General features: G+C 39.8%; 2 protein-coding genes across 3 annotated transcripts in view; one reads left to right on the forward strand and one right to left on the reverse strand.

Annotated features, from left to right (window-relative positions):
* The window catches only part of ubr1 (ubiquitin protein ligase E3 component n-recognin 1), a 30,457-nt gene extending 15,696 nt beyond the window's left edge, over positions 1-14,761 (reverse strand). For both annotated transcript variants that reach the window (XM_066694971.1, XM_066694970.1), the window contains exons 1-21: positions 14,712-14,761; positions 12,867-13,126; positions 12,121-12,199; positions 11,495-11,605; positions 9,925-10,055; positions 7,302-7,440; positions 6,923-6,985; positions 6,270-6,393; positions 5,567-5,674; positions 5,341-5,429; positions 3,690-3,788; positions 3,260-3,417; positions 3,044-3,143; positions 2,748-2,876; positions 2,280-2,460; positions 2,082-2,143; positions 1,718-1,825; positions 944-1,009; positions 743-844; positions 374-437; positions 163-287 (exon numbers count right to left, since the gene is read on the reverse strand). In XM_066694971.1, coding sequence (XP_066551068.1) covers positions 163-287; positions 374-437; positions 743-844; positions 944-1,009; positions 1,718-1,825; positions 2,082-2,143; positions 2,280-2,460; positions 2,748-2,876; positions 3,044-3,143; positions 3,260-3,417; positions 3,690-3,788; positions 5,341-5,429; positions 5,567-5,674; positions 6,270-6,393; positions 6,923-6,985; positions 7,302-7,440; positions 9,925-10,055; positions 11,495-11,605; positions 12,121-12,199; positions 12,867-13,126; positions 14,712-14,756 — 2,343 coding nt within the window. In that variant the 5' untranslated portion in view covers positions 14,757-14,761. The remainder of the gene's footprint in view (positions 1-162; positions 288-373; positions 438-742; positions 845-943; positions 1,010-1,717; positions 1,826-2,081; positions 2,144-2,279; positions 2,461-2,747; positions 2,877-3,043; positions 3,144-3,259; positions 3,418-3,689; positions 3,789-5,340; positions 5,430-5,566; positions 5,675-6,269; positions 6,394-6,922; positions 6,986-7,301; positions 7,441-9,924; positions 10,056-11,494; positions 11,606-12,120; positions 12,200-12,866; positions 13,127-14,711) is intronic.
* Positions 14,762-14,906: 145 nt separating this feature from the next.
* On the forward strand, positions 14,907-22,554 carry atxn3 (ataxin 3). Its single transcript, XM_066694488.1, has 11 exons — positions 14,907-15,195; positions 16,033-16,197; positions 16,450-16,494; positions 17,147-17,232; positions 18,328-18,394; positions 18,821-18,908; positions 19,265-19,400; positions 19,696-19,859; positions 20,194-20,317; positions 20,805-20,905; positions 21,176-22,554. The coding sequence occupies exons 1-11, from the start codon at positions 15,172-15,174 to the stop codon at positions 21,253-21,255; spliced, it is 1,080 nt and encodes a 359-aa protein (XP_066550585.1). The 5' UTR covers positions 14,907-15,171; the 3' UTR covers positions 21,256-22,554.
* Positions 22,555-23,183: the final 629 nt, after the last annotated feature.

Here is a 23,183-nt window from a genome sequence, read left to right on the forward strand (position 1 = left end):
CTGAACTTCGAAAATTTCTGCAGTATATAGACTCTAGTGCATTTATGCATTTATAGTGTATATTAGACTTTTCTGCATTTCACTAGGACGTCTAACCTCTGATTTTGTAGAAGAAAACTACTGTTAAGAGAGACAAAGAAAATAGAAATGCACTGCACTTACGTTCTCCGGCAGGGCCTTGACCAGGCTGCTGTGTGCCATGGGCTCTATGCAAAGCAGATGGATCACCTCCCTCATAGTCATATCCTCCTTCAACACATGGCTGATTCCCGGGATGTACCTCTCACCTGCATCCAGGAACACACACGTGAAAAGACATAAGACCTGGATGTTTTGAACAGAATGGTATCTACACAGATGTTTCCCCACTTGCCTGTAACAATGATGAGAAGGTGGAGCATTTCCTCTGTGAGTCGATTCCACTGCTTGACTAGGTCCTGTAGGGTCACAGTAAAAGAGCTTTTATTCAGGGTGTAAATATCAGAACACAATCTTGCTAGTAATGCAATTTTCACGATCCCGAACTGCTTTCTTATTCAAAGTATTAAGTGAACGAAATGTGATGGACTCATGCCATTATAAGTCAAATGTTAATTTAAACTGTAAAAATGTGTCATAATTGGACATAAAAACAGTGAGAGAGAGAGATGGATTATAGTGACCAAACTGTGACTACATATAACTGTTATTCTGGCCACACATTTTTTTAAATGACAAATTGCTTTAATACTGTTTTTCTCACCTGATCTTTACAAGTGATGTTCCCATTAAAGACATCAAACAGCTCAAACCTCTGCAGAATTATCATCAGAAAACTGTTGGGATCCAGTTTGGAAGCAGCAATCTATGGGTTTGATTAAACGCATCGAAAAAGCAGGCAGTCAGGAGAAAATCAAATACATACAGATCACACTCCATGTTTGGTAACTGAAATTGGACCTACCTGCAACATAATTACATCCTTGTCAAACATTTCATCTCTGCATTTTACATCTTGATAATAATACACCTACAAAATAAAACATGGTGTTATTAAAGAGATGATAATAAAAAGCAACACCGTTTGAATCACGACATGTAGAAATCCACCAACCCCGACCCCCACTGTGCCAAGGTGAATTTTCTATGTCTATGGTTTCAAACAATAAATGTAAGTTTTCCAAATAATTTGCATGTTTAAGCACTATAATTCTAGCTGGCAAACTCCAATATTCAAAGTCAAGAAAAAATTCCTGCATGGGAATTTAAATAGAGCAAGACAATGTATGAGGCAAAACAATGTAACTCGAGCTGATAACAGCTTTAGGAGAATATGTATGCACTATACATGCCAATACTTCCCAGCACCTGACAATTTAAATTACACAAAGAGTGACTGCGAAAATACAGGAAAACACCAGAATGACATGTGAATGTCCAAGAAAAAAAAAAAAAAATATATATATATATATATATATTGTAATTGTTCTTATTTCCTTATTGAAATGTTAGAAAATCCTAAAAAAAAAAAAAAAAAAAGTTACTTCTCACTTTTAGATACATTTGTTGCAATTGAATACAGTAAATCAGTGTACGTTATTTTGATTATGAATGTTGAATGCATGTAAATGATGTATCCATATTTGTGTGCCACACTGTAAAGAGGAAATGTGCTAGGAGCAACACAGATTTTAAACTCTGTCATACAGGCAGAGCAGTGCAGTTCCCCGTATCTCACCTGGCTGACCAGAGACAGCCCGTTTCTCCTCCACATCTCAGCGGACACCTGTGCTGCCAGGACCACGCAGCGCAGCGGGTACTCCATTAAGAGACTGAAGTCGCAGCTCTGCGGAAGCACACAGAGGAGACGCTTTTCCTTTGTATTCACAAATAAAAGGTTTTCTCAAGTAAGGTTAGATGATAGAATGATAATATTACCCATGAACACATTTTGCTCAGGAAAATGCACTGCCTGAAGCAACAAAGTCAAAGTTGTTGCTGTATGATGGAAGCCTAAACTGAGTTTAGCAAAAACACCAGAGACGTCAAATGTAAGGTCAAAGCACTTCAAAAGCCTTTATTTACCAACAGCATATACTCACAGTATCAATGTACTCACGAAGTCGCTCGATTGCACCAGTTCTGCAGAGGTGGACATATAATCCTGAGAGAGACATGGTCAAGACATTTGCTACACAAAATATTGTATGAATTAGGGTTCTTCATAAAAAGAGGAGTGGGATATTTAATTGTAAGATTTAAAGTAAAAAATGTAGTGTACCAAGAAGACCAATACTCACCAGCTAGAAGTCTGGAGATTGGGAGGTGGATGCTGACAGGTTCCTGAGACACTTTGTAGGGTCTGGAGTGCAGTATGTGTTTACACATATAGCTGTCTGTGGCTTCGCTGTGGAAGGTTTGGTTTGTGCATTGCCTCAAAGCAGCATGGCTTTCTTTAAACGCCTGCAGGAGAACCTCTTCCTGCAATGTCAAAAAATAGAACAGATCAAGCGTGCCAGAGTGGATTACTTACCAAAAAAACACTTCTCAGTTGTGTGACGAGTATGAACTCAGGCACTGATCCTCATTGTTTATTTACTTAATTACTGGAGTTTTAAACTTCCGCCTTCCCAAGAATAAGTGTTCAGCAACAAACACACTTTCCCGGCATTGGTTGCATTGCGTTATAAGTTGCTGATGGAATACAGCCCAGTTGAGGAGGTTTCTTTGAGTTTTTCTCTTAAAGATTATAACATGTTAAGACTCACATCAGCTGAACACCAGTCCTGGAACATGGAAAGGATGTGTCGAAGCTGGATCTGAATGGAAAATCCTGCCTCCCACTCCGGCTCGACCTCGATGTGCTGACCGAACTGCCTTTTCACTTCCTCCATTCCCTGAAATACAACCAGCTTGGTTTCACTTCCATTCATTTGAATAAAACATCTTAATCAAACATTTAAATAAAACCTACTTATTTGGAATGGTGTGCACTGATTCAATAAAACAGGGCTGCTTTAATAGCCATGAGTCATGAAGAAGCACAGATTAAACACTAAATTACCTGCATACAGGACAGCATTCTTAAAAACATTTGCAGGCCCTCCAGGAACTGCTGCCGGAGCTTCCTGGTCCAGACGGCAGGCTTGCTAATGAGAATGTATCTGTGCAAAGAGCAAGACTAGATCAGAGCCATCAACTGAGAAAAGCGTTTAAAATAAGAAAATAATGAATCCGGCTCAAAATCAGTTTCCTGACGGATGGGGAATCCAACACTCACTTGAGATCATGGAAGACAACCTGAATCCTGAAGAACTTGTCCGAGTTGTAGCCCTGGAAGTGGAATCTGTTATTGTTGTCCAGGTGCTCCGACAGCATCTCCATGAGGGTGTCGATGATCACCTTCAGCACGTTGCCCTCCTCGATCAGCTGCCTTGCCTGCATCAGCCAGGGACATAAATGGCACCAACGCTTACTTGCATTTGCCAAGAGTGAAAATATGGGCCCTCTACCCCAAAGCAGTAGCAGACCATGAATGCAAAACAATCAACTTCCTTATTTTTTATTTTTATGTATTTAAAATGTCAAATTCTCTCCTCTATCCACATGTGGCTTCCAGAGACTTTGATTTCCAACAATTTATTTATTTCTTATCATTTTCCTTTTTGGGATATTGCATTATAATACAATGTTTTTGTTTTTTTCCTTACCAGTGTAGGGACAGTGAAAATCTGCACAGACAGAGCTGTAATTGAAATACTGTGCTCATGGTCATCATTTATGAAATCTATCTGCAGCTGTTTATAGTGCTGTGGGAATACAAAAAGAGTGGATTAAAATTCTGATGCTCACAAGACCAGCAAATAACTGCATGCCTGGAAGGCTGATTTGTGAAATCTCACTGCATACATTATAAGCGGTTAAATTAAAAATACTGTCAATTAATTTCATATCTATAGATGCCAAATCAGCACATTTTAATATAATTTGCTGTCTTGGACCGATCTTATGATGGCATATAGTACTGTGCAAAAATTTTAGGCAGCTTTGAAAAAATGCTGTAAGGTAAGAATGCTCTCAAAAATAGACATGTTAATAGATTATATTTATCAATTAACTAAATGCAAAGTGACTGAACAGAAGAAAAATCTAAATCCATATTTGGTGTGACCACCCTTTGCAAAACAGCATCAATTCTTCTAGGTACACTTGCACACAGTTCTTGAAGGAACTCGGCAGGAGGGTTGGCCCAAACATCTTGGAGACCTAACCACAGTTCCTCTGTGGATTTAGGCACCTCAGTTGCTTCTCTCTCTTCATGTAATCCCAGACAGACTCGATGATGTTGAGATCAGGGCTCTGTGGGGGCCATACAATCACTTCCAGGACTCCTTGTTCTTCTTTCAAATTTTCACTCATCAGTCCAGAGCACCTGCTGCCATTTTTCGGCACACCAGTTCCTGTGTTTTCATGCATAGTTGAGTCACTTGGCCTTGTTGCCATGTCAGAGGTATGGGTTTTTGGCCACAAGTCTTCCATGAATGCCACTTCTGACCAGACTTCTCCGGACAGTAGATGGGTGTACCAGGGTCCCACTGTTTTCTGCCAATTCTGAGCTGATGGCACTGCTGGACATCCTCTGATTGCGAAGGGAAGTAAGCATGATGTGTCATTCATCTGCTGTAGTAAGTTTCCTTGGTCGACGACTGCATCTACAGTCCTCAGTGTTGCCCGTTTGTTTGTGCTTCTTCAAAAGAGCTTGGACAGCACATCTGGAAACCCCTGTCTGCCTTGAAATTTCTGCCTGGGAGAGACCTTGCTGATGCAGTAGAACTACCTTGTGTCTTGTTGCTGTGCTCAGTCTTGTCATGGTGTATGACTTTTGACAGTAAACTGTCTTCAGCAGCCTCATCTTGTTAGCTGAGTTTAGCTGTTCCTCACCCAGTTTTATTCCTCCTACACAGCTGTTTCTGTTTCAGTTAATGATTGTGTTTCAACCTACATATTGAATTGATGATCATTATCACCTGTTTGGTATACTTGTTTAATCATATACCTGACTATATGCCTACAAAATCCCTGACTTTGTGCAAGTGTACCTAGAAGAATTTATGCTATTTTTAAAGCAAAGGGTGGTCACACCAAATATGGATTTGATGTAGATTTTTCTTCTGTTCAGTCACTTTGCATTTAGTTAATTGATAAATATAATCTATTAACATGTATATTTTTGAAAGCATTCTTACTTTACAGCATTTTTTCACACCTGCCTAAAACTTTTGCACAGTACTGTATATATTTTTTTTTTTTCAGCACAAACATTAATCTCTGCAAAATCATATGAATTAAATGAACACTCACCTTGGCAAATTCAATGGCAAAGAGTCTTTTATACTCAGTTTCCATTAGCAAACTGCAGACAATTAACTCATGGACAATCTTCCGTGCTCCTACAGATAAAAGTCAAGTGGTAAGTTCACATAGGCTATATTGTGTGTATTTCAATTTACATTTATTGAAAGTGCTTTATTCTGAAGCCAGCAATCCCCCACCTCAATCAAAAACTGTTTAAACTGGAGGTGGATACCTTTATAGAGTTTTGCATCATAGAGCATGAGACTGCCGACGAGACTGTGACTGTCCACGAGAGAACGCGGCTCCAACATGACCTGACAGAAGACCTGGCGAAACCCAACTGGGGATCAGAGGAGAGAGAAAATCACAATCGCAATCACGCAGACTTTAGGAACATTTAAATATGAACAGCATCATGATACAAGGTGCATTACGGGCACAAAGAGGTCACACACCAACAGAAAGTCATACGGTTTACAATCAATTCACAATCAACCTGCAGTTTGATTTTCATAAAATCAAGACAGTTTCCTAATGATGGCAACAGAGGTGCTCAGTGGATGTGCAAACAGCTATTCAGATTTAGAAAATCTTCAAGTTGTTCCTTCTATTTGTTGATCATTTGCTTATGCAATGCATTAGTTTATGCAATGCACTTAAAAAGGGATGTTTAATTTGAATAAACTTTACATAGCATAAGCAGGACATTCTTAAGGTTCCACAAGTACACATACATGTCAAAGAAAAGCAGAAGGCAGCATCATGAAGTCTTGTATAACTATTTCAGCAGCAAACAAAAAATATTCGACAGAGAGAAAAAAAAAACTAAAGCTAAAAAAAGATTACTCAGAAAAACGGTTGTTTTCTGCTTTTAAAGTGTTGTTTTCGTCTTTTTAAACTAAGAACCCTTTCACACAGTTATGCAGAGAGCAGACCTGAGTAGTTGATGATTTGCTGGAACCAGTTTCCAAGCCTGAGGGCAAAGCTCTGGTGAGCCATCACATGGGAGTGCAGAATCTCGACTCGCAGGGGCTGGAGGGAGATATGCTCCGAGTTGGACTGAAACACAGGACACAACACATTCACAATGTCCTCAACTTACTCAATTGAAAGTTGATTTTCTAGTTTCTTTTCCAAAGTGGTTGACAGCTTGGTGTGACAATCTTTAGTTTACTGGATGTTATATTAAGCACGGTCTGGTAAATTCTCGATTACCATTCCTGGCTTAGATTATGCCTTACTTTGAAAACTTTTCCCGAGAAAAAACCCTTCTTAAGCTTGATTAAATATGAATGTTTTGGGGAAGTCAATTTGTATCACAAACTGCTCTGAATGTCTCTGGTTTCCAACCAATATTTCATACTTCACATTGAAGGAAGATATTATTGACTGGGATTTATACTCAGAATAAACCAACTAAGCAGAGACAGCAAATAACATGGATATACAAATCTGTGTGATATAATATACTTTTAAAATACTGAAACATAGAATACAATGCAAATCAGCAGTCAACATTTTACAGTTAACCTTTACAAATCACTGACTTAACAACAATCTGTTTTGAGAACACAATGTGTGCACTTACCCGGATGAGTTCCTTGGCTTCCCGACATGCCTGCAGAGGTCCCCTCTTCACTGCTCTGCGTCCCTACAGAAACATCCATTAGCAGAGTGTTTATACAGAAAGCACTGTGTTCAAAGCCAAGGCAAATCTGGAATACAAATCTGGAAGTACTCTAAGGTCAATGGTTCATTATAGTTCAGAAGTACAGTTTTTCAACTGAGCTTTAGATAAATACATATATATTTTTTTTTTGCCCTTAATTATTTGTTCTGGTGTCACATTCAGGAAATCTGTAATCTGTAACGTTAACAATAATATTCCATATAAAACATAGATCAAATAAAGTTTCTAGTACACTTTGATAGTATAACATTGAAAGGCATGGTCCCCTGGTCTTTACCTCTTTGTCAATGAGAGCAGTGTGCGTATGTGCCTCTCTCTGATTGCAATGCACTGATCTCTGGAGAGTGTAGATTACATGGTCATAAGAATGATGCTCGTCGTTGTACAACACACAGTAGTAAGCATCTTCATTCGCACTGCAATGAAGAAAACAAGAGATGGGATTCCCAATGAACAGCATGTACTCAAGCCAGAGTTGTAATGACTCGACTCGGACTCAAGTCACAATTTTAGATGACTCGACTCCGAGTCTTTGATAGCAAATGAGTCGACAACTCGATTCCCTGCAAGAAAAGACTCGACTCGATTCAGTGCTCATAAGACTCGACTCGAGTCATTGCATTTATGATAAAAAATAACTAAAACAAAAAATGCAGAAATCGGTGGTACCAGAAAGAATCCTAATATGTAGGCGGGGAGAAGATGTCATACAGTAGTGTTAAACTGTACAACAATATGGAGAGCCGCACACAAGAAAATAATATGAACATTAAACTGTGTGTATGCGCGCGCGTGCGCACATAATACATCTGCCTAGTTTTTTAATATTCATCCAGAGGTCACAACAGTTAAGTACTGCCTTGGTTAATCCAGTGTCATACAACAAATTACGTTGGAGTTGAATCTGAAATGTCGGAAACTGTAAATCGGATGCGTTTGAGAATGAAACGCGCTGTTAGCCAAGACAATAAGCTTTCAAACGATGTGCGCATTGTAGGAATACAGTGTAACTTCTATGCACAGGAGCTGCACGTAACACGGACAAATAATGCTTAAGAGGGTGTTGTAACACAGTATATTACTCTGAAATGTACACTATTTTTCATGGTTTTTTTACCTCTAGCAGTTTACCGCTTACCTTTGTACCATTTCAGGTTATTCACTGCTTAAATTTCAATAAAAACTGGAAAAACGGCGGTGTTCTAAAACTTTTGTACCTATTTTGATTAAGTTGTAATTGTTTACTGTACTTTTGCATTGCTCTTGTATCCTGTAAGTTGCCCTGGAAAAGGGTCTCTACCAAGCAATAATTAATAACAGAAACACACATACTGATACACACACAGTAACAGACATACATGCTGACAGTCTTGTACATGAAGACATTTAATAATGGGGAAAAAGTTTGAGAGAAAAATGAAAATATGCATTACATGTACATTACAACCTTGTTATTTTAGTTTTCTCTTGGCCTCAGTTTTTTGTCACCATATAAAGTTTAAACCCACCAAATTTCCTTTCATGTTATGTCTGAAACAATTATAGGGTAGTGTCACTGAAAAAATATAAAATAATTGTTTAATTTTGGTATTATTCATTACTGTACATGCAACACAATTGAGCACACATTTATATATATTGATACATGATTTTCTGTAATAAAATAATCAGATCAAATCAAGATGCCTTGAACAGTTGAAAATGAATGACTCAAAGCGACTCCAGCCAGGTATGTGACTCAACTCCACTATGCACTCCTAAGTGACTCGACTTGAGTCCTAGTTTTAGTGACTTGGTTACAACTATAGCAACAAACCTTAAAAAACAACTGGCGTGTTTTCTTGGTGGGGAAAACAAACACAATGTTATAAAAACTAGGAGAAAAAAAAAAACAGAACCAGCAGTTTCACATATTCTCATATCATTTTTTTATCCGGCAACATATAACATTTGGAAGTTCGTGCGCTTCCTTTTTTTTTTTACTTTCATAAAAACTGGCAAACCCTGCAAAGGCTCAAAAACGCTGCATTAATCACAGGGCTACATAAGATCTTAATAAGCTCTGCTGGAAGAAGCAGCAAATTTGCTGCCAATAGAGGTTCAGACAAAACATTTTTATGGATTGAAAGCAAACACACAAGAATGAGTTCAGGTGGACGGACACAGAGTAAATAAATTGTTAATTTCCACGATTCGTTTTTTAATGACTGAAACCAATTTAAAACCATGAGAAAGAGGATTATAGTGTTTGAAGGCTGTCTGTATTCAAATAAATATTATTTCTTGTCCACATTAAAGGATACCACCCACAACCACATTTTCCAGTTAAGCTGCTGTAATTCACCTGTTACTGCCAGATTTCTCTGGTATAAATAAAATATATATATTACTAGATTTTGTCCTCACTTTATTTCACGTTGTTTACAGACCAATTTATTTAATTCTTGTCACACATGTATGAATTAAAATCACGTTCCAGTCAGGAGCAAGGCTGACCGTGCTCCCCAAAGCCTTGCCAAATTATGCACTTCTGTTTTACAGAGTAAGCATCTCTCTCTCTTTAAAAAGATGCACTAGGAATACCAATAACTGCTCAAATTAAGTCACTGGCACTGTAGACAAGGCCAATACAGAGCCTTCATTTTCTTTTCCTTGCTGCAATAAACCCAGATGGTGAACATAAGAGGGCCTATAAACGTATTCCCTGGAGGGACAGGTGAAAAACAAAAAAAAGCTGACTCAGCTAAAGAAATATAGATCAGAACCAGAAGTGATCACGCAAGCATTTCTTGGTGATAATGTCTGTTGATACAAAAAAACTAAACTTGAAAACTGTTACCTTCAGGTATGCTGGCCATTTATGCAAAAGCTTAGTAGTGATCTGCAGGCTATGACTGTACCTGGGTTGCAGCTCCGAGGGCAGTTCGAATCTCTCTTCCCACACCAGCATGTCCACAGTGTACCGGAGCAGCACCCGGAAAAGCTTCTGGGCTCTCTCCCGCAAGCCTGCCTCCAGCACACACTCAGCGCCCTGCACAGGAGGACAAACCAAACCTTATCGAAGACTCTTAGGCCCCATACCTTTGGCCTATTTATTCCAAAAACAAATCATTGCAGATTCAACATTAAAAAAATCAGAATAAGCCCTAACCTTCTTGACTTTTTAAAAAACACTTTGAAAAAGTGCATCTCGCAAAATGTTTCACTGCGAAGTGAAGATGGGATTGGCTCAGCTTCTGCTTCTATACCCCGTCACTATATGAATAATAGTACATTCTTTCAAATCGGCATGGAATTTCAATATAGTTTGCCCGTCATTATTTTTATTTTCAACCCTACGTGCACAGAAGCACTTTATACTGGAATGCTCAGTAAGCAAAGGCGATCACAGGCTAAGTGGATATGATGACACTGAACTACACTGAGAACACATTGGTCTTCAAAAAGAATACAAGAAAAATAATGCGAGAGGATTTACACAAAGAATCTTTTTCCCAAGGACGTATTCTTTAAAAAAGGCTTTGTAATTACAATGACAAAATACCATGATTTTCCTGCTTTAGCTTTATTTGGGAGGGGGGACAGGACTTTTGGGCAAAACTCCAAGTTAATTCCAAGACTGTTGTAATAACCTTTCATCCCACTTCCTCTCTGAATGAAAGAAAATATTCCATTACGAGCTCCAAGTTAGTATCTCTGAGAACATATCCTTGCTCAGTCAAATAGCTAAATCAGGTCATACAAGTCTTATTCATAAAATCCCTTATGAAATAAGAATGGGATTATAAGGTTGGCCCATTATATCACATATACATTAAAAATAATAAAAAAATAGATTTCAAAATTATCTGATTTTAGATAAATAAATGCTGAAATACATGTTTTAACATATTACGCATTAAACAGTGACCATGGTAAAAATGCATCTTTAGACATAAGTCCAACCTGTACTAAAAACATCATAAATTAAACACAAGCTTTCCCTATTTGAACTAAGGCTCTTTTCAACATGTGCTGCCACTTGTACTGCTGCATTGTCTTCAAAGCAGTAAACACAAACAGAGCAGAACATGCTTTAATTCAATAGAAACACCTGCTGTTTGTGGACAGACATGAGGGGAAATGAGTAACTGGCTGTCTGCTCTAAAGCACATCTGTTAAATAATCTCCCTGTAGATCTTTTTCCTTTGAGGCCGACTGATGCAAGGAGTCTGAGTGAAAACAGTTCATTCTGTTCTCCACTTCTACTTTCCTGCTGCCTCAATAAGTTTTTGCACACCTGTAAAGTGCCCCTGTTTGATATTGACAATGAAGTGACCAAACACAAGGTAACTACTCAATGCATTCCTAGCCAATATAAATCGCGGGTTGGTCTGTGATTGACTGCAGATTAAATCTCCGGCAGCTGGCTTAATACAATGTTGCAGGCTATTCCTATCAGAAACCGTTGTTCAGTTTTTATGCACATACGGTTTCCATATCCCCTGCAGCTCCTTGTTCGTGTGTCGTACAAGAAGGCCCTGTCTTCCAGGCCTCCAAGTCACCACAGTCGCAGAAACCCCCTCCAGAGGACGAGTGCATCTGATGAAGGAACATCACATTGTTTGTAGGCAGTTGAGCAATCAGTCAAACTGTAATGGATGACTGGCAATGAAATACTAAACCTTCACAGTACAATTCTAAGTGCTAACTACGGATTAATGTGGGTTAAATGGAAGTAGGTGGTTTTTTTGTTTGTTTGTTTTTTCTTAACTTGGATTTTAATACAATGAGTGACTGATCAGTAAAATGTCTACGTTGATGTCCACGGTTTAATCAGAGTGGTAGTCAATATGAAATTCAAACAAAGGCATCGCCCACTCTGATCTGTGTCCTACTGAATGGAGCTCAAATACCGAAGACAAAGCATGATTTACATTCTGACATGCAAAACTAAATTTTTAAAACTCCATAGTTTTATTCCTGTTAACAACAGTGACTAAAGCAAATGCAGGATGCCTTTATTATTTAAATACAAAATCAAATAAAGTAGAAGACATCATGAGTTCTTGATAAAGCCCTGCAAAGGATTTTCTTATCTGGGTGTATTCACCTACCTTGTAGCGATGATTCCTGTGCACACTGTTCTGGAAACAGTCCATACATAGCACGCATGTAGGATCTATTGCACAATCTCTAAAAAAAACACACACACACAAAATTATAAAACCAAATATGAATTTTATATTGATCACTAATTTCAGGGCCCATGCACTGTTTCCATTAGACACCAAGGTCTTTTCACAAAGCTGTTTTGTGTGTCTTTGCAGTTTTTTTTTTTTTTTTTGTATATGTATGCATTTCGTAATATCTCTCTACATCTGAAAAAATTAAATATAGTTGAAAACAGTGATTCTGCATTACATCCACATTAACCTGCAATGTCTTATGAAGTACCACGAAAGATTATATATGGCAGACAGGTACACAAACTCCCATGGCATATAAACCATTTGAGGTTTTTTTTTCCGATTTGCATCCTATTATGTAAGCCGACACCTGGTGCTCGAAATGTCAAGTGAGAGTCTTTATTTGAGTCAATTTACATAGACAAGCGCTTGGAGTCTGATAATATTAAAAACACTACTCCATTACTCATCACTAGAAGACCTACGAGCTTGTAAGACCTGATAGCCCATTTTTCCCACAATAAAACTAAAACCAAATAAATTAAAGGAAAAAATAAATTGTCTGTAACTTTAGTTTCAACAAAATAAATAAATACAATAAAATGAAAAGCTGAAACGCTCTATAAAAGCGATACAGTGTTGCAGATGCTCAGTGGCTCCTCAAGGTATCTAACCTGCAGGAATAAGTAGTCTCTCCTTCTTTGAATACTCGGCCGCAGAGCTGAGAGGAGGTGCTACTCTGCTGTAGTTTCTCCAGGCCGGTGCCGGGATCCTCCCCGAAAAGGTACCACTCCAGGGGCTGCAGAAGAAGAGCCCCCGCCTGCTCTTCCTCTTGCGTGAGCTGCGGCTCGGGGCCAAGGCAGTAGATCTTCGGCACCTGCTCGGCCAGGTAGCGCAAAAGCTCAGGGCCCAAGTCTGAGAGCTCCTTCCACTTCTGTAACAGACAAACACAGACATAAACTAGCAAAGGAAGAATGGATGTAAAAAAAACCTTCATGAATTCAGTCCCAATAATGATAGGCAAGACATCTAACAAGACTGGTAGATTAAGGAGTAACAGTCATCAGAGTCTTGCTTCAGCAACAACAACAGAGGATATACAAACACAGTATATATTTAGATTGCTCCCCCATGACTACTATGGAGTGGCAACCAAATGTTTCAACTTCCCATACCTTAACTTTCAACTAAAGCCAGTGTTTAGCAAGATAAACAGGTCTAAGTATAGTTTAATGGACAGTATTTATTCAACTAAATGAAGTGTTGGATATCATTGTCCTGTTGTTATTATTATTATAGCAGGTTGAGAACACTATCCTGTTCATTATAGCAAATTAGCCAATTCAGGAGGACAGACCATATATTTGTGCAGTGAAAACAACATTATTTTCACTAGATACACAAACCGCATAGAGGGCAATAACATGTTTTGCAAATGCATGTCCTCCATGGAAAACAATTATTGTCATGTAAAAATAAACACGCTGGAGTGCAAGGTCTTCCTTCTGATTTGTGTTGATCTGGTAGAGATAAGCTGTAATAAATACCGATTGTCATCGATGTGTACGTTTTTGTATTTCTCCTGTTACGTCTACTATCTTACAGCTACTGGAAAGAGAAGCAGTGTTGCAGGTTGCCACATTTAGGTTGTACAGTCTTCACTATTTAGTTTGATTTGAATTTTTGTGGTTAAGGAGAACTATGGAAAATATGTCCCTAACAACATAGGGTGGTGTATATGATGTTTTCGTTTCGTTTTCACTTCTTTGCTGCGTGCACTGGACATTAAAAAGGTGTTCACTGAAATCTGATTTATAATATTCATTGTTGCTGCTGTTCTCTGGTGATTGTATTGCTTTTCATCAAGTAGTTTCAAAATAATGCATTATAACAACCACAGGATTATTAATCGAATGATGTCACCCTGGTATTTCCACAGAAAACAGGCATGAAACTATTGTCGCACACTTCAAAACTGAGTAGTAACAAGCTCTTGTGCAATGAAACGCCAAAATTGGGTAATTATTGTTGGCGTTTTGTTGTACTGTGGTTTTGTGTACTTCACATTTTTGACCTGACAGGCATGCAACATTATAGCTAAGCCACATGCATCGTTTTTAACTTGGCAAAAACACGGCAGCAGGGTGCATTACAAAATAAATAAATAAAAATAGCAATGCTGGCAATTGTTGTTTATTTTAACCGTCAACCATTATTTTTATGTTGCATAATACCGTGTGGATTAAAAGGCGTACTGTCACGCATTATATTCACTTCTAAATTAAAGTGGGATTCAATCGACATGATCGCATGTATTGTAGCTGCAATTCCCTGAAATTGCTCCAAGACAACTTGCTAAATAAACAAATACAAACCAAGAGAACTAGACATGCGCAGCCTAAGAGGAAAAGAAGCCAGACCTGAATAAAATAATGAGAGCCCTATACTTCAACCTCCTGACCGTACAATCCTGCATCTTTGTGGGTAAAACAGTGAAATCTAAACCCTTCTCCACTCACCATACTTAGCTCCTTCGCGTTTAATGTCTTTTCACCTTCCGCCATCTTTCCCTCTGCCGTACGCGGTTACCAGGGAGACGCTGGAGGGGTGGCTGAGGCGTTTTGCGACAGTGCAGCCGTTTCACGCTCGACTGGACGCGACACACACGTTCACACGCCCGCCGCGTCCGTGCAGCGCAGACGTCCGCAATTCTGCGCGGGTCTGCGCCGCTCCACCAATGGGATCGCTGAGATTCTGCAGATCTGCGCAGAAGTGCCGACATCTGCGCATCCAGAACGCGACCGAAGCCTTCCACCGACGCGCTTCGGGCCTTTCCGGATCATTCCGCGTAAATCCAAAGCAATAACAGACCCTCCTCCGTGGGATCTGTCACACGGAGATCAGCCTGCTGGTAGGCTGCGGTGACCTGACCCCCAGGAGGGGTCGAAGTTCAAAGTATGTTGTTCAAAAGAATCAAATATGGATTCCATTTTTCACGAGAAAGTAAGCTACCTCTAATTATTTGGTGTTATTTAAACAAATGAAAGGATGTAGACTCGGGCAGATCGTGGAATCGGGTGGTTGTGAACCTAGTCTTTTTGAAACGAAAGAGAAATGGTTACAAAATCGTATCTGTTTTCCCAATTAAACTAGTGGAAGATGCAATGTTTATGTTTGCATATAGGACTACAACTTCTGTCATGGCAAACTTTGGTGGGGTAGCTAATGCATTTGCTCGTCACGAAACTGATCGTATAGGAAGTGACTTGAGAAACGATACTGCTACACATTATTGGTCACCTTTTTCATTTTTATTTTTATTTCACAGTTTGTTAACACGCGTGGTAGCATTCCCCAGTAGTATAGTTTTATAATGTAAAGATCCAAACACTGTGTGATTTGTATTTCATTTGTCCCAGTATTCTCCAGATTTTAATGGCACCTAATGATGACCTAAATATTTAGTTGTCGCAATAGACTTATACACTATAGTGATGGCAATGTCAGTTTTACAACAAATTCAGAGTCTATCCACACTGCCTGGTGCATTGCAGAGTAGTATAGGCTGGAAATTAGTGAGAGCGTTGCTGATGGGGCTGCAGGTCTCAGCTGTGCATTATGGGATGGGAGCGTTAACAGGAGTGGCCAACCCTGGTCCTGGAGAGCTGCAGTGCCTTTTGCTTTTTTACTACTGAATTGAGACATTTGTGGGGCTTAATTAGTCAAACCTCCCATGTGTGGAAGGTATCCAGTGATGATTTAGGATGATGGAGGAACTCTCCAGGAACAGGGTTTGAGAAGCAAAGGGCTGGTCTGACCGCTCTGTGTTGTGCTCTACAGCAAGAGGGCTCTCTCTGCGCCCAGCACTGTCTCAACAACCTGCTGCAGGGAGAGTACTTCAGCCCCGTGGAGCTGTCCTCCATCGCACATCAACTGGATGAGGAGGAGAGGATGAGGATGGCGGAGGGTGGAGTTACCAGTGAGGAGTACAGGACCTTCCTGCAGGTAAAAAGTTTCCTCACTGCCTCATTTCTCTAGGATACACAAAGGTAAAAGGGAAAGTATCCCAAATCTTAATTCTCAATATCTGTGAAAAGTGTTAAATGTGTTGAGTTTCATAAATTATTACTTCAATTGGGTCATTATTACCCTCAAGTAGGATTGAATAAAGCTAAAACCCTCCAGGACCAAAGATGGACACCTCTATTGTAGCACACTTTTGTCTTATTCAATTGTATTCATTCCCTCTTTCCACAGCAACCTTCTGGGAATATGGATGACAGTGGCTTCTTTTCTATACAAGTACGTTTATAGAGTAAGCAGCTTCCTTGCAGAGATTTGATGTGTTGAACAAAATGGTGCTTATAAATGGACATGGGGAGGCTTTTACTTCTTAGTAATATTCTTATTTATTAATTAGGCAGGTGCCTTTACCTGGTGACTTTTTTCTTTCTTTTATTTAATCTACTGAACAAAAATATAAACACATCATTTCAAGTTTTGTTCCCATATTTCATGAGCTGATGTGAAACATCCCAGAAATGTTCCATACTCGCAAAAAGCTGATTTCTCTTAAAATTGTGTGCACAAATTTGTTTACATCCCTGTTGTTAGTGATCATTTCTCCTTTGCCAAAATAATCAATCCACCTGTCAGGTGTGGAATATCAAGAAGCTGATTAAATGGCATGATCGTTACACAGGTGCACCTTGTTAGAGTGGCCTTTTATTGTCCCCAGCACATGTGCAGTGTTATAGCAACCTGATGATTATGCATGTACTACCTAAGCATCTTTATAGTAAGTTATGTTTAACTGGGATTAAAAGATGAAATATCTACCATTGAAGTGAATATAAAGAGTAAGAAATTAAAGAAATAGACAGAATGAATTACCAATCTTACATGAATGGGGAGGTTTCTGACTATTGTTTTATCAATACAAACTTTGATACAGGTTATCAGTAACGCATTGGGTGTCTGGGGCTTGGAACTAGTTCTCTTCAACAGTCCGGAGTATCAGAGACTCATGATCGACCCAATGTAAGTTTTATTCAAAGAACATAACTATGTGAGGCTATATAAAATATCAGAAGATACATTATTTGCACATGTTTAAATAGTGACCTTCCTAGCCTCTGGGATGTTGTATTGTGTACTAGTGTCAGTGTGCCGTTTTTTAAAACAACCATACACCGATCAGCCATAACATTTTGAGCACCTGCATAATATTGTGTAGGTCCCAAAACAGCCCTCTAGACCTCTGAAGGTGTGCTGTGGTATCTGGCACCAAGACGTTGGCAGCAGATCCTTTAAGTCCTGTAAGTTGCGAGGCGGGGGCCTCCATGGATCAGACTTGTTTGTCCAGCACATCCCATTGATGCTTGATTGGATTGAGATCTGGGGAATTTGGAGGCCAGGTCAACACCTTATTCATCAGACTAGGCCACCTTCTTCCATTGCTCCGTGGTCCAGTTCTGATGCTCACGTGCCCATTGTAGGCGCTTTCGGCAGTGGACAGGGGTCAGCATGGGCACCCTGACTGGTCTGCGGCTACGCAGCCCCATATGCAACAAACTGCGATGCACTGTGTGTTCTGACACCTTTCTATCAGAACCAGCATTAACTTTTTCAGCAATCTGAGCTACAGTAGCTCGTCTGTTGGATCGGACCACACGGGCCAGCCTTCGCTCCCCACGTGCATCAATGAGCCTTGGCCGCCCATGACCCTGTCACCGGTTCACCACTTTTCCTTCCTTGGACCACTTTTGATAGGTACTGACCACTGCAGACCGGGAACACCCCACAAGAGCTGCAGTATTGGAGATGCTCTGACCCAGTCGTCTATCCATCACAATTTGGCCCTTGTCAAAGTCGCTCAGATCCTTTCGCTTGCCCATTTTTCCTGCTTCTAATACATCAACTTTGAGGATTAAATGTTCACTTGCTGCCTAATATATCCCACCCACTGACAGGTGCCAAGATAACAAGATTATCGGTGTTATTCACTTCACCTGTCAGTGGTCATAATGTTATGGCTGATCAGTGTATATAAACGTATATTTACTGTGTAATTGTATTCATTTTACACTATTACATAATCCATTTTAAAATTCTCAATTTTGTATTGTATTACAGAAATGAAAAAGCATTTATATGTAACTACAAGGAACACTGGTTTACAGTACGAAAACTAGGACAGCAGGTAATAATAGCGAATAATGTGGTACTTCATTCTACTTTTGTGTGTGTGTACTGTCTCAGGGATGTCAGCAGAATAAGGATTTTATCTGTGAAAAATATAACGGGAGAAATGTCTGAATAAATTCCAATACTGGCTTCAAAAACAAATTAATATTTGATTATTTTTCTAGGTAGAGACCTAAAAACGTTTAATAGGTACTGCTTGTAATTGTTAATTTTAGGCTTTTGCATTAAAGATGGATTGAAACAAGTTAATTTAGCTTTAGATTGTATAAGTCTGTATATCTCTTGCAAGTCATTACAGATCCAACAGAGAGAGAAGGGAATTCAGACCAAAAACAGACACATGTATATGTAAGGCCGTAATTTCTAGAACCCTTTTTTTAACCAATTTTTAAAAATGTGCTGCTTTTTTCAAACTTTTCAGTGGTTTAATTTGAACTCTCTGCTGACGGGTCCAGAGCTGATTTCAGACACATACCTTGCTCTTTTCTTAGCACAGTTGCAACAAGAAGGTAAATGCATTTTCCCTTTAAATCACTCTATGTGCAGCTATATAATCCTTTCGGAAAGATGCCATAAAGAAATAATCGCTGAAAAAATGCAGAGAACATGAACTGATTCTAGGTTATTATTGGTACTGGTGGACATTTTTATAATGATATTGTTATATGTGCACATTTCCTAGTAAAAAGACTAATGTTTTATAATTTAGGCCTTGTTTTGGTTCACTATAGTAGGATTACTGCTTTGCCAATACAAAATGGTGCCCATAAAGCAGCAAGACTGATTTATTACATTCATGAGAGATGTGATATGTAACAACAGAAATAAGCAGACACACTCTTCCCCCTGATGGTCCCGTCTACAGGTTACTCCATCTTCGTCATCGGAGGGAATCTCCCAGACTGTGAAGCGGACCAGATCCTGGGCATCATGAGGGTGGAGCAGAAGCAGAGACCAAAGCTGATTGGAGAAGAGGCGGCTCAGGCGGACGCCGGGCAGGGGTAGGGGCAGATAAAAGAGCAACCAACGAGGCATCTATACTAGCTAGTGAATAGTTTACAATACAGGTAGGAACCTCGTCTATACACAGAGAATGATACATGCATGGAATACTTGACTAGGTGAAGCTATAATGATCGATACACTGAAGTCAATAAAGAATATAGTGCCAGGGATACAGGGTGGGTGTAGATCAGACATTATCCGTACAGCGTGATGGACCACGTTTCGGTTTTCTGTTTGTATCCGGTCCCGAGCGGCTTGTGAGCGTTGCTTTCTTGTTGTTGGCTCGTGTAGCCTGGTGGTGGAGAGACCGGTGGACACCAGTCATGGCATGGAAGGGGTTGCTGCGGATGAGGACGAGGAGAACCTGAGGAAGGCGCTCGCCCTCAGCCGACAAGACATCGAGGTGGAGGACGAGGAGGCGGACTTGCGGAGAGCTATCCAGCTCAGCATGCAAGGTACTCTAAATCTCTGTTCTGTGTGATTATTACTGTGAGGAAATGATGTCTTGTAGTTATTATGTGGAGTAGTGGTCAGGGCTCCTGAGCAGAGGATTGTGGGTGTAATCCCAGGTGGGGGACACTGCTGTTGTAACCTTGAGCAAGGAACTGTACCCAGAATGCTCCAGTAAAAACCCAGCTATATAAATCGGTAATTGTTAGAAAATATCACATTATTTTTACATACAATTGTAAGTCACCCTGGATAAGGGTGTCTGCTGATAAATATGATTTAACATAGTTTATAAAGGCATTCTCAAACTTTAAATGAAGGCTCTTTTTTGAAATGTAGGTGCTGTAGGCATCAGTCTTCCTGATCCCCGAGACGGGAGTATGCCCCACACATCAAGGTCTGTCCAGAATGAAACGCTAACTGCAGAGGAGCTTCGAAAGAGAAGGCAGGCCTACTTTGACAAGTAAGTTCAGCTCATTCCGGTTTTGCTGGTAGTCTTGATCAGAACCTCCCATTTATAAAAAATAAAACAAATGTTCTGCCAAGCTTCCAGCGCAAGGTGAGTGGAGAGTGGTTGGAGATGGGTTGGCCCAAGGTAGAGCAGTCGACGGGGAATATTGAATTGGATGTGAGCAGAGCTCTTCTTCAGACTTGGCAACTAGTGGAGATGCATCAGGAGATAATGACTAAATCAAGATGCAGAGTGATGATCTATAACAGTGGTCTTCAAACTGGTCCTGGAGTACCCCCTGCCCTGCTGGTTTTTGTTTCAACTGAGGTCTTAATTGCTTAATTGAATCCTTAATTGACCTAACAAAGCAATATACCATTCAATTAAGTAATTAAGACCTAGGTTGGAACATAAAACAGCAGGGCAGGGGGTACTCCAGGACTGGTTTGAAAACCCCTGATCTATAACGATCAACCCTATTTTATGTGATATCTGGCAGGCAGTCGCAACAGCAACAACAACAACAACAACAACAACAGCCAGCCCCAACACCACAGCGGCAAGAAAGCAAAAGCTCCGGCACACTGGCAAATGACACAGGTAACCGAACAATCCCACGGATGGCCAGGTCAATTCTCAGTGATATAGGAGGTGTTTTTAAATAGGCACTCTGTCTTCAGCTCTGGATTTGTATTGATTTTGTTTTCTGACAAGTGGACCTTATCTTTGTTTTTATCCTCCTTAAGCAGGCCAAGTTTGTGAAGCAACAGTGACGGAAATCCTGTGCCTAGAAATGTCTGCATGGTAGGAAGCATTTAAATTCTTCTTCCGATCTTAATTTCAAATTGCCTTTTGGTATTTTTCATACAGGAAGTGTTCCAAGTGACCAAGACCCACCGTCTGCCTTAGATACAACCCTCGAGCGACCTGAATCCAAGAGCAGTCAGTAAGCCGTGGAGAATCCGCCACCAGCCCCAGATCACTCCCTGCAAATGCCCGTCCCTCTGATGCCGCTGACCCACAGCAGCGGGTCATCTCTGGGCGCTATCCACCGAGGACTGGGTTTGCAGAAAGTTGCAAAAAAAATAAAGAAAGGAACATTATGGGGAGGGAGGGAGGGAGGGTGGGATATGAATTTTCAGCCATGGGTCTGTCGTCCCGGTTCCATGGACAGCCTTCTCTACTTCAGCGCCTTGACCTTGTCTAGTTAGTCGTTGCTCTCTTGCATATCTGTCGTGCGAGTGCGTTACACGAGAGAGGGGCTGAGTTTGCAGCTTCTGGGAAAGCAGAGCGACACGGATCCCAAAGGCGTTCTCTAAACCGGGCTTTTGGAAGGATCAGGGACCACGTATACAATGATCTCTTGTCCAATGGGGTTGGTTTAGACCCGACGCCCCCCCCACCAATTCAGAGAGTGTCCGATTTTTGACGGCAGGGAACAGATTGGTTTCCAAAGCGTGGTGAAGAAAGAATAGTAATCGTGATTCAGATTTAAAAACATATATATATTTAAAAGAAATCCTAACGAATGTCAATCATATTATTTCAGAATCGGAAGGGGTTCACTTCAGTCATGTTGCGATACGTTTTTGAAAGATAATGGTTTTTCGTGGCTGTTGAACAAAAGGCCCTGGCATCGAATGAGTTTGTGCCAGCCTGGTTCTGACTTACTTATCGTTCACCATACATTCACTTGGTAACCTAACATTCTGCAATTAACCCCTTGAAACAAACACTATACTGCAGCTTTTGAGTTATCAGGTTTCGCTATGGTGATTGTAAAACCATGCGTTTACTTTTGTTTTTGTGTGCGTTTACATCGGAGTTGCAAGTGAGACCATTTCCTTTAATCTTTTTCTTTGGTGCCAATTAAGGTTTGTTCCACAGATCCAGAATAGCACATTGCTTTAATATCCCCATCTTGAATGTTGCGAGGATGTTGCACATTTGGTAGAGCATTAAATGGGGCCAGAGTATTGTTATTTTTAATCGATTTCCTCTTTTCACCTTTATTATTTCTGTCTGGGACCACTTTGAAGGAGCACATAAGGTTGAGGATTTTATTATTGTACCTGTTGTTTGTGCAGATATCTTAACAGTTTATTATAGTTATTTAAATTTGATTTATTATTAATGTTTTTTCTGTATTCTGCATTGGCACGTGTGTTTTTTTTTTTTGTTGATTTGTTTTCTGTTTGAAGCTAAAACCTTTATTTTCTTCCCATAAATAAACAACTTTTTTTTTTCCATTTCAGTCTGCTCTCTGTATTATTGTGTTAAATTGTGCCTCTGATTGATATTCTTCAGCAACAGAAAGTGGTACGGGGAATTTGTAATGCATTGAACTAGATATAGTGCAATTTCTCAATTTATATTTGTCCTAATTTATAGTTGTTTAATTATGAAACCTGAAGAGTTTTTTTGAGTACAGTTTTTAAAAAGTAACTTTCAGAAGAGGGAGAGCAAAAACATTGCAAATAGCCCTCCCTATTTTCTCTGTACAATTGTTGAATTTTTTTTTTTGTTAATATTTCATTCCTTTTAAGAATGTACATCCAAAAAAAAGATAAGCAACAAATCAGTAGCCTGTGAGCTTAGAAACTTGATTGGCCATTTACATTATTGTAAATGTGCAGTTTAAACCCTTCATGGGAATGACTTCAATTAAACTATTGAGCTTTACCTTTTTTTTTTATTTACCAGCTCCTGTTTAAACATGTGAGACACTGTTTGCAGAACTGAATAGAAATCCAGAACCTTCATGTGTCAATTAAATGTTAAATGGGATGGGCAAATACACCGATCAGCCATAACATTATGACCACCTGCCTAATATTGTGTATGTCCCGTTTTTGCCGCCAAAACAGCCCTGACCCGT

Source organism: Amia ocellicauda, chromosome 21, assembly GCF_036373705.1.
Source record: "Amia ocellicauda isolate fAmiCal2 chromosome 21, fAmiCal2.hap1, whole genome shotgun sequence".
Taxonomy (NCBI): Eukaryota; Metazoa; Chordata; class Actinopteri; order Amiiformes; family Amiidae; genus Amia; species Amia ocellicauda.

Coding starts and splice junctions, on each gene's coding strand:
- atxn3 (XM_066694488.1), top strand. CDS start 15,172: ATGGATTCCATTTTTCACGAGAAA. Junction 16,198..16,449: donor AGTACAGGACCTTCCTGCAG/GTAAAAAGTTTC, acceptor CTCTTTCCACAG/CAACCTTCTGGGAATATGGA. Junction 17,233..18,327: donor AGACTCATGATCGACCCAAT/GTAAGTTTTATT, acceptor ATTGTATTACAG/AAATGAAAAAGCATTTATAT.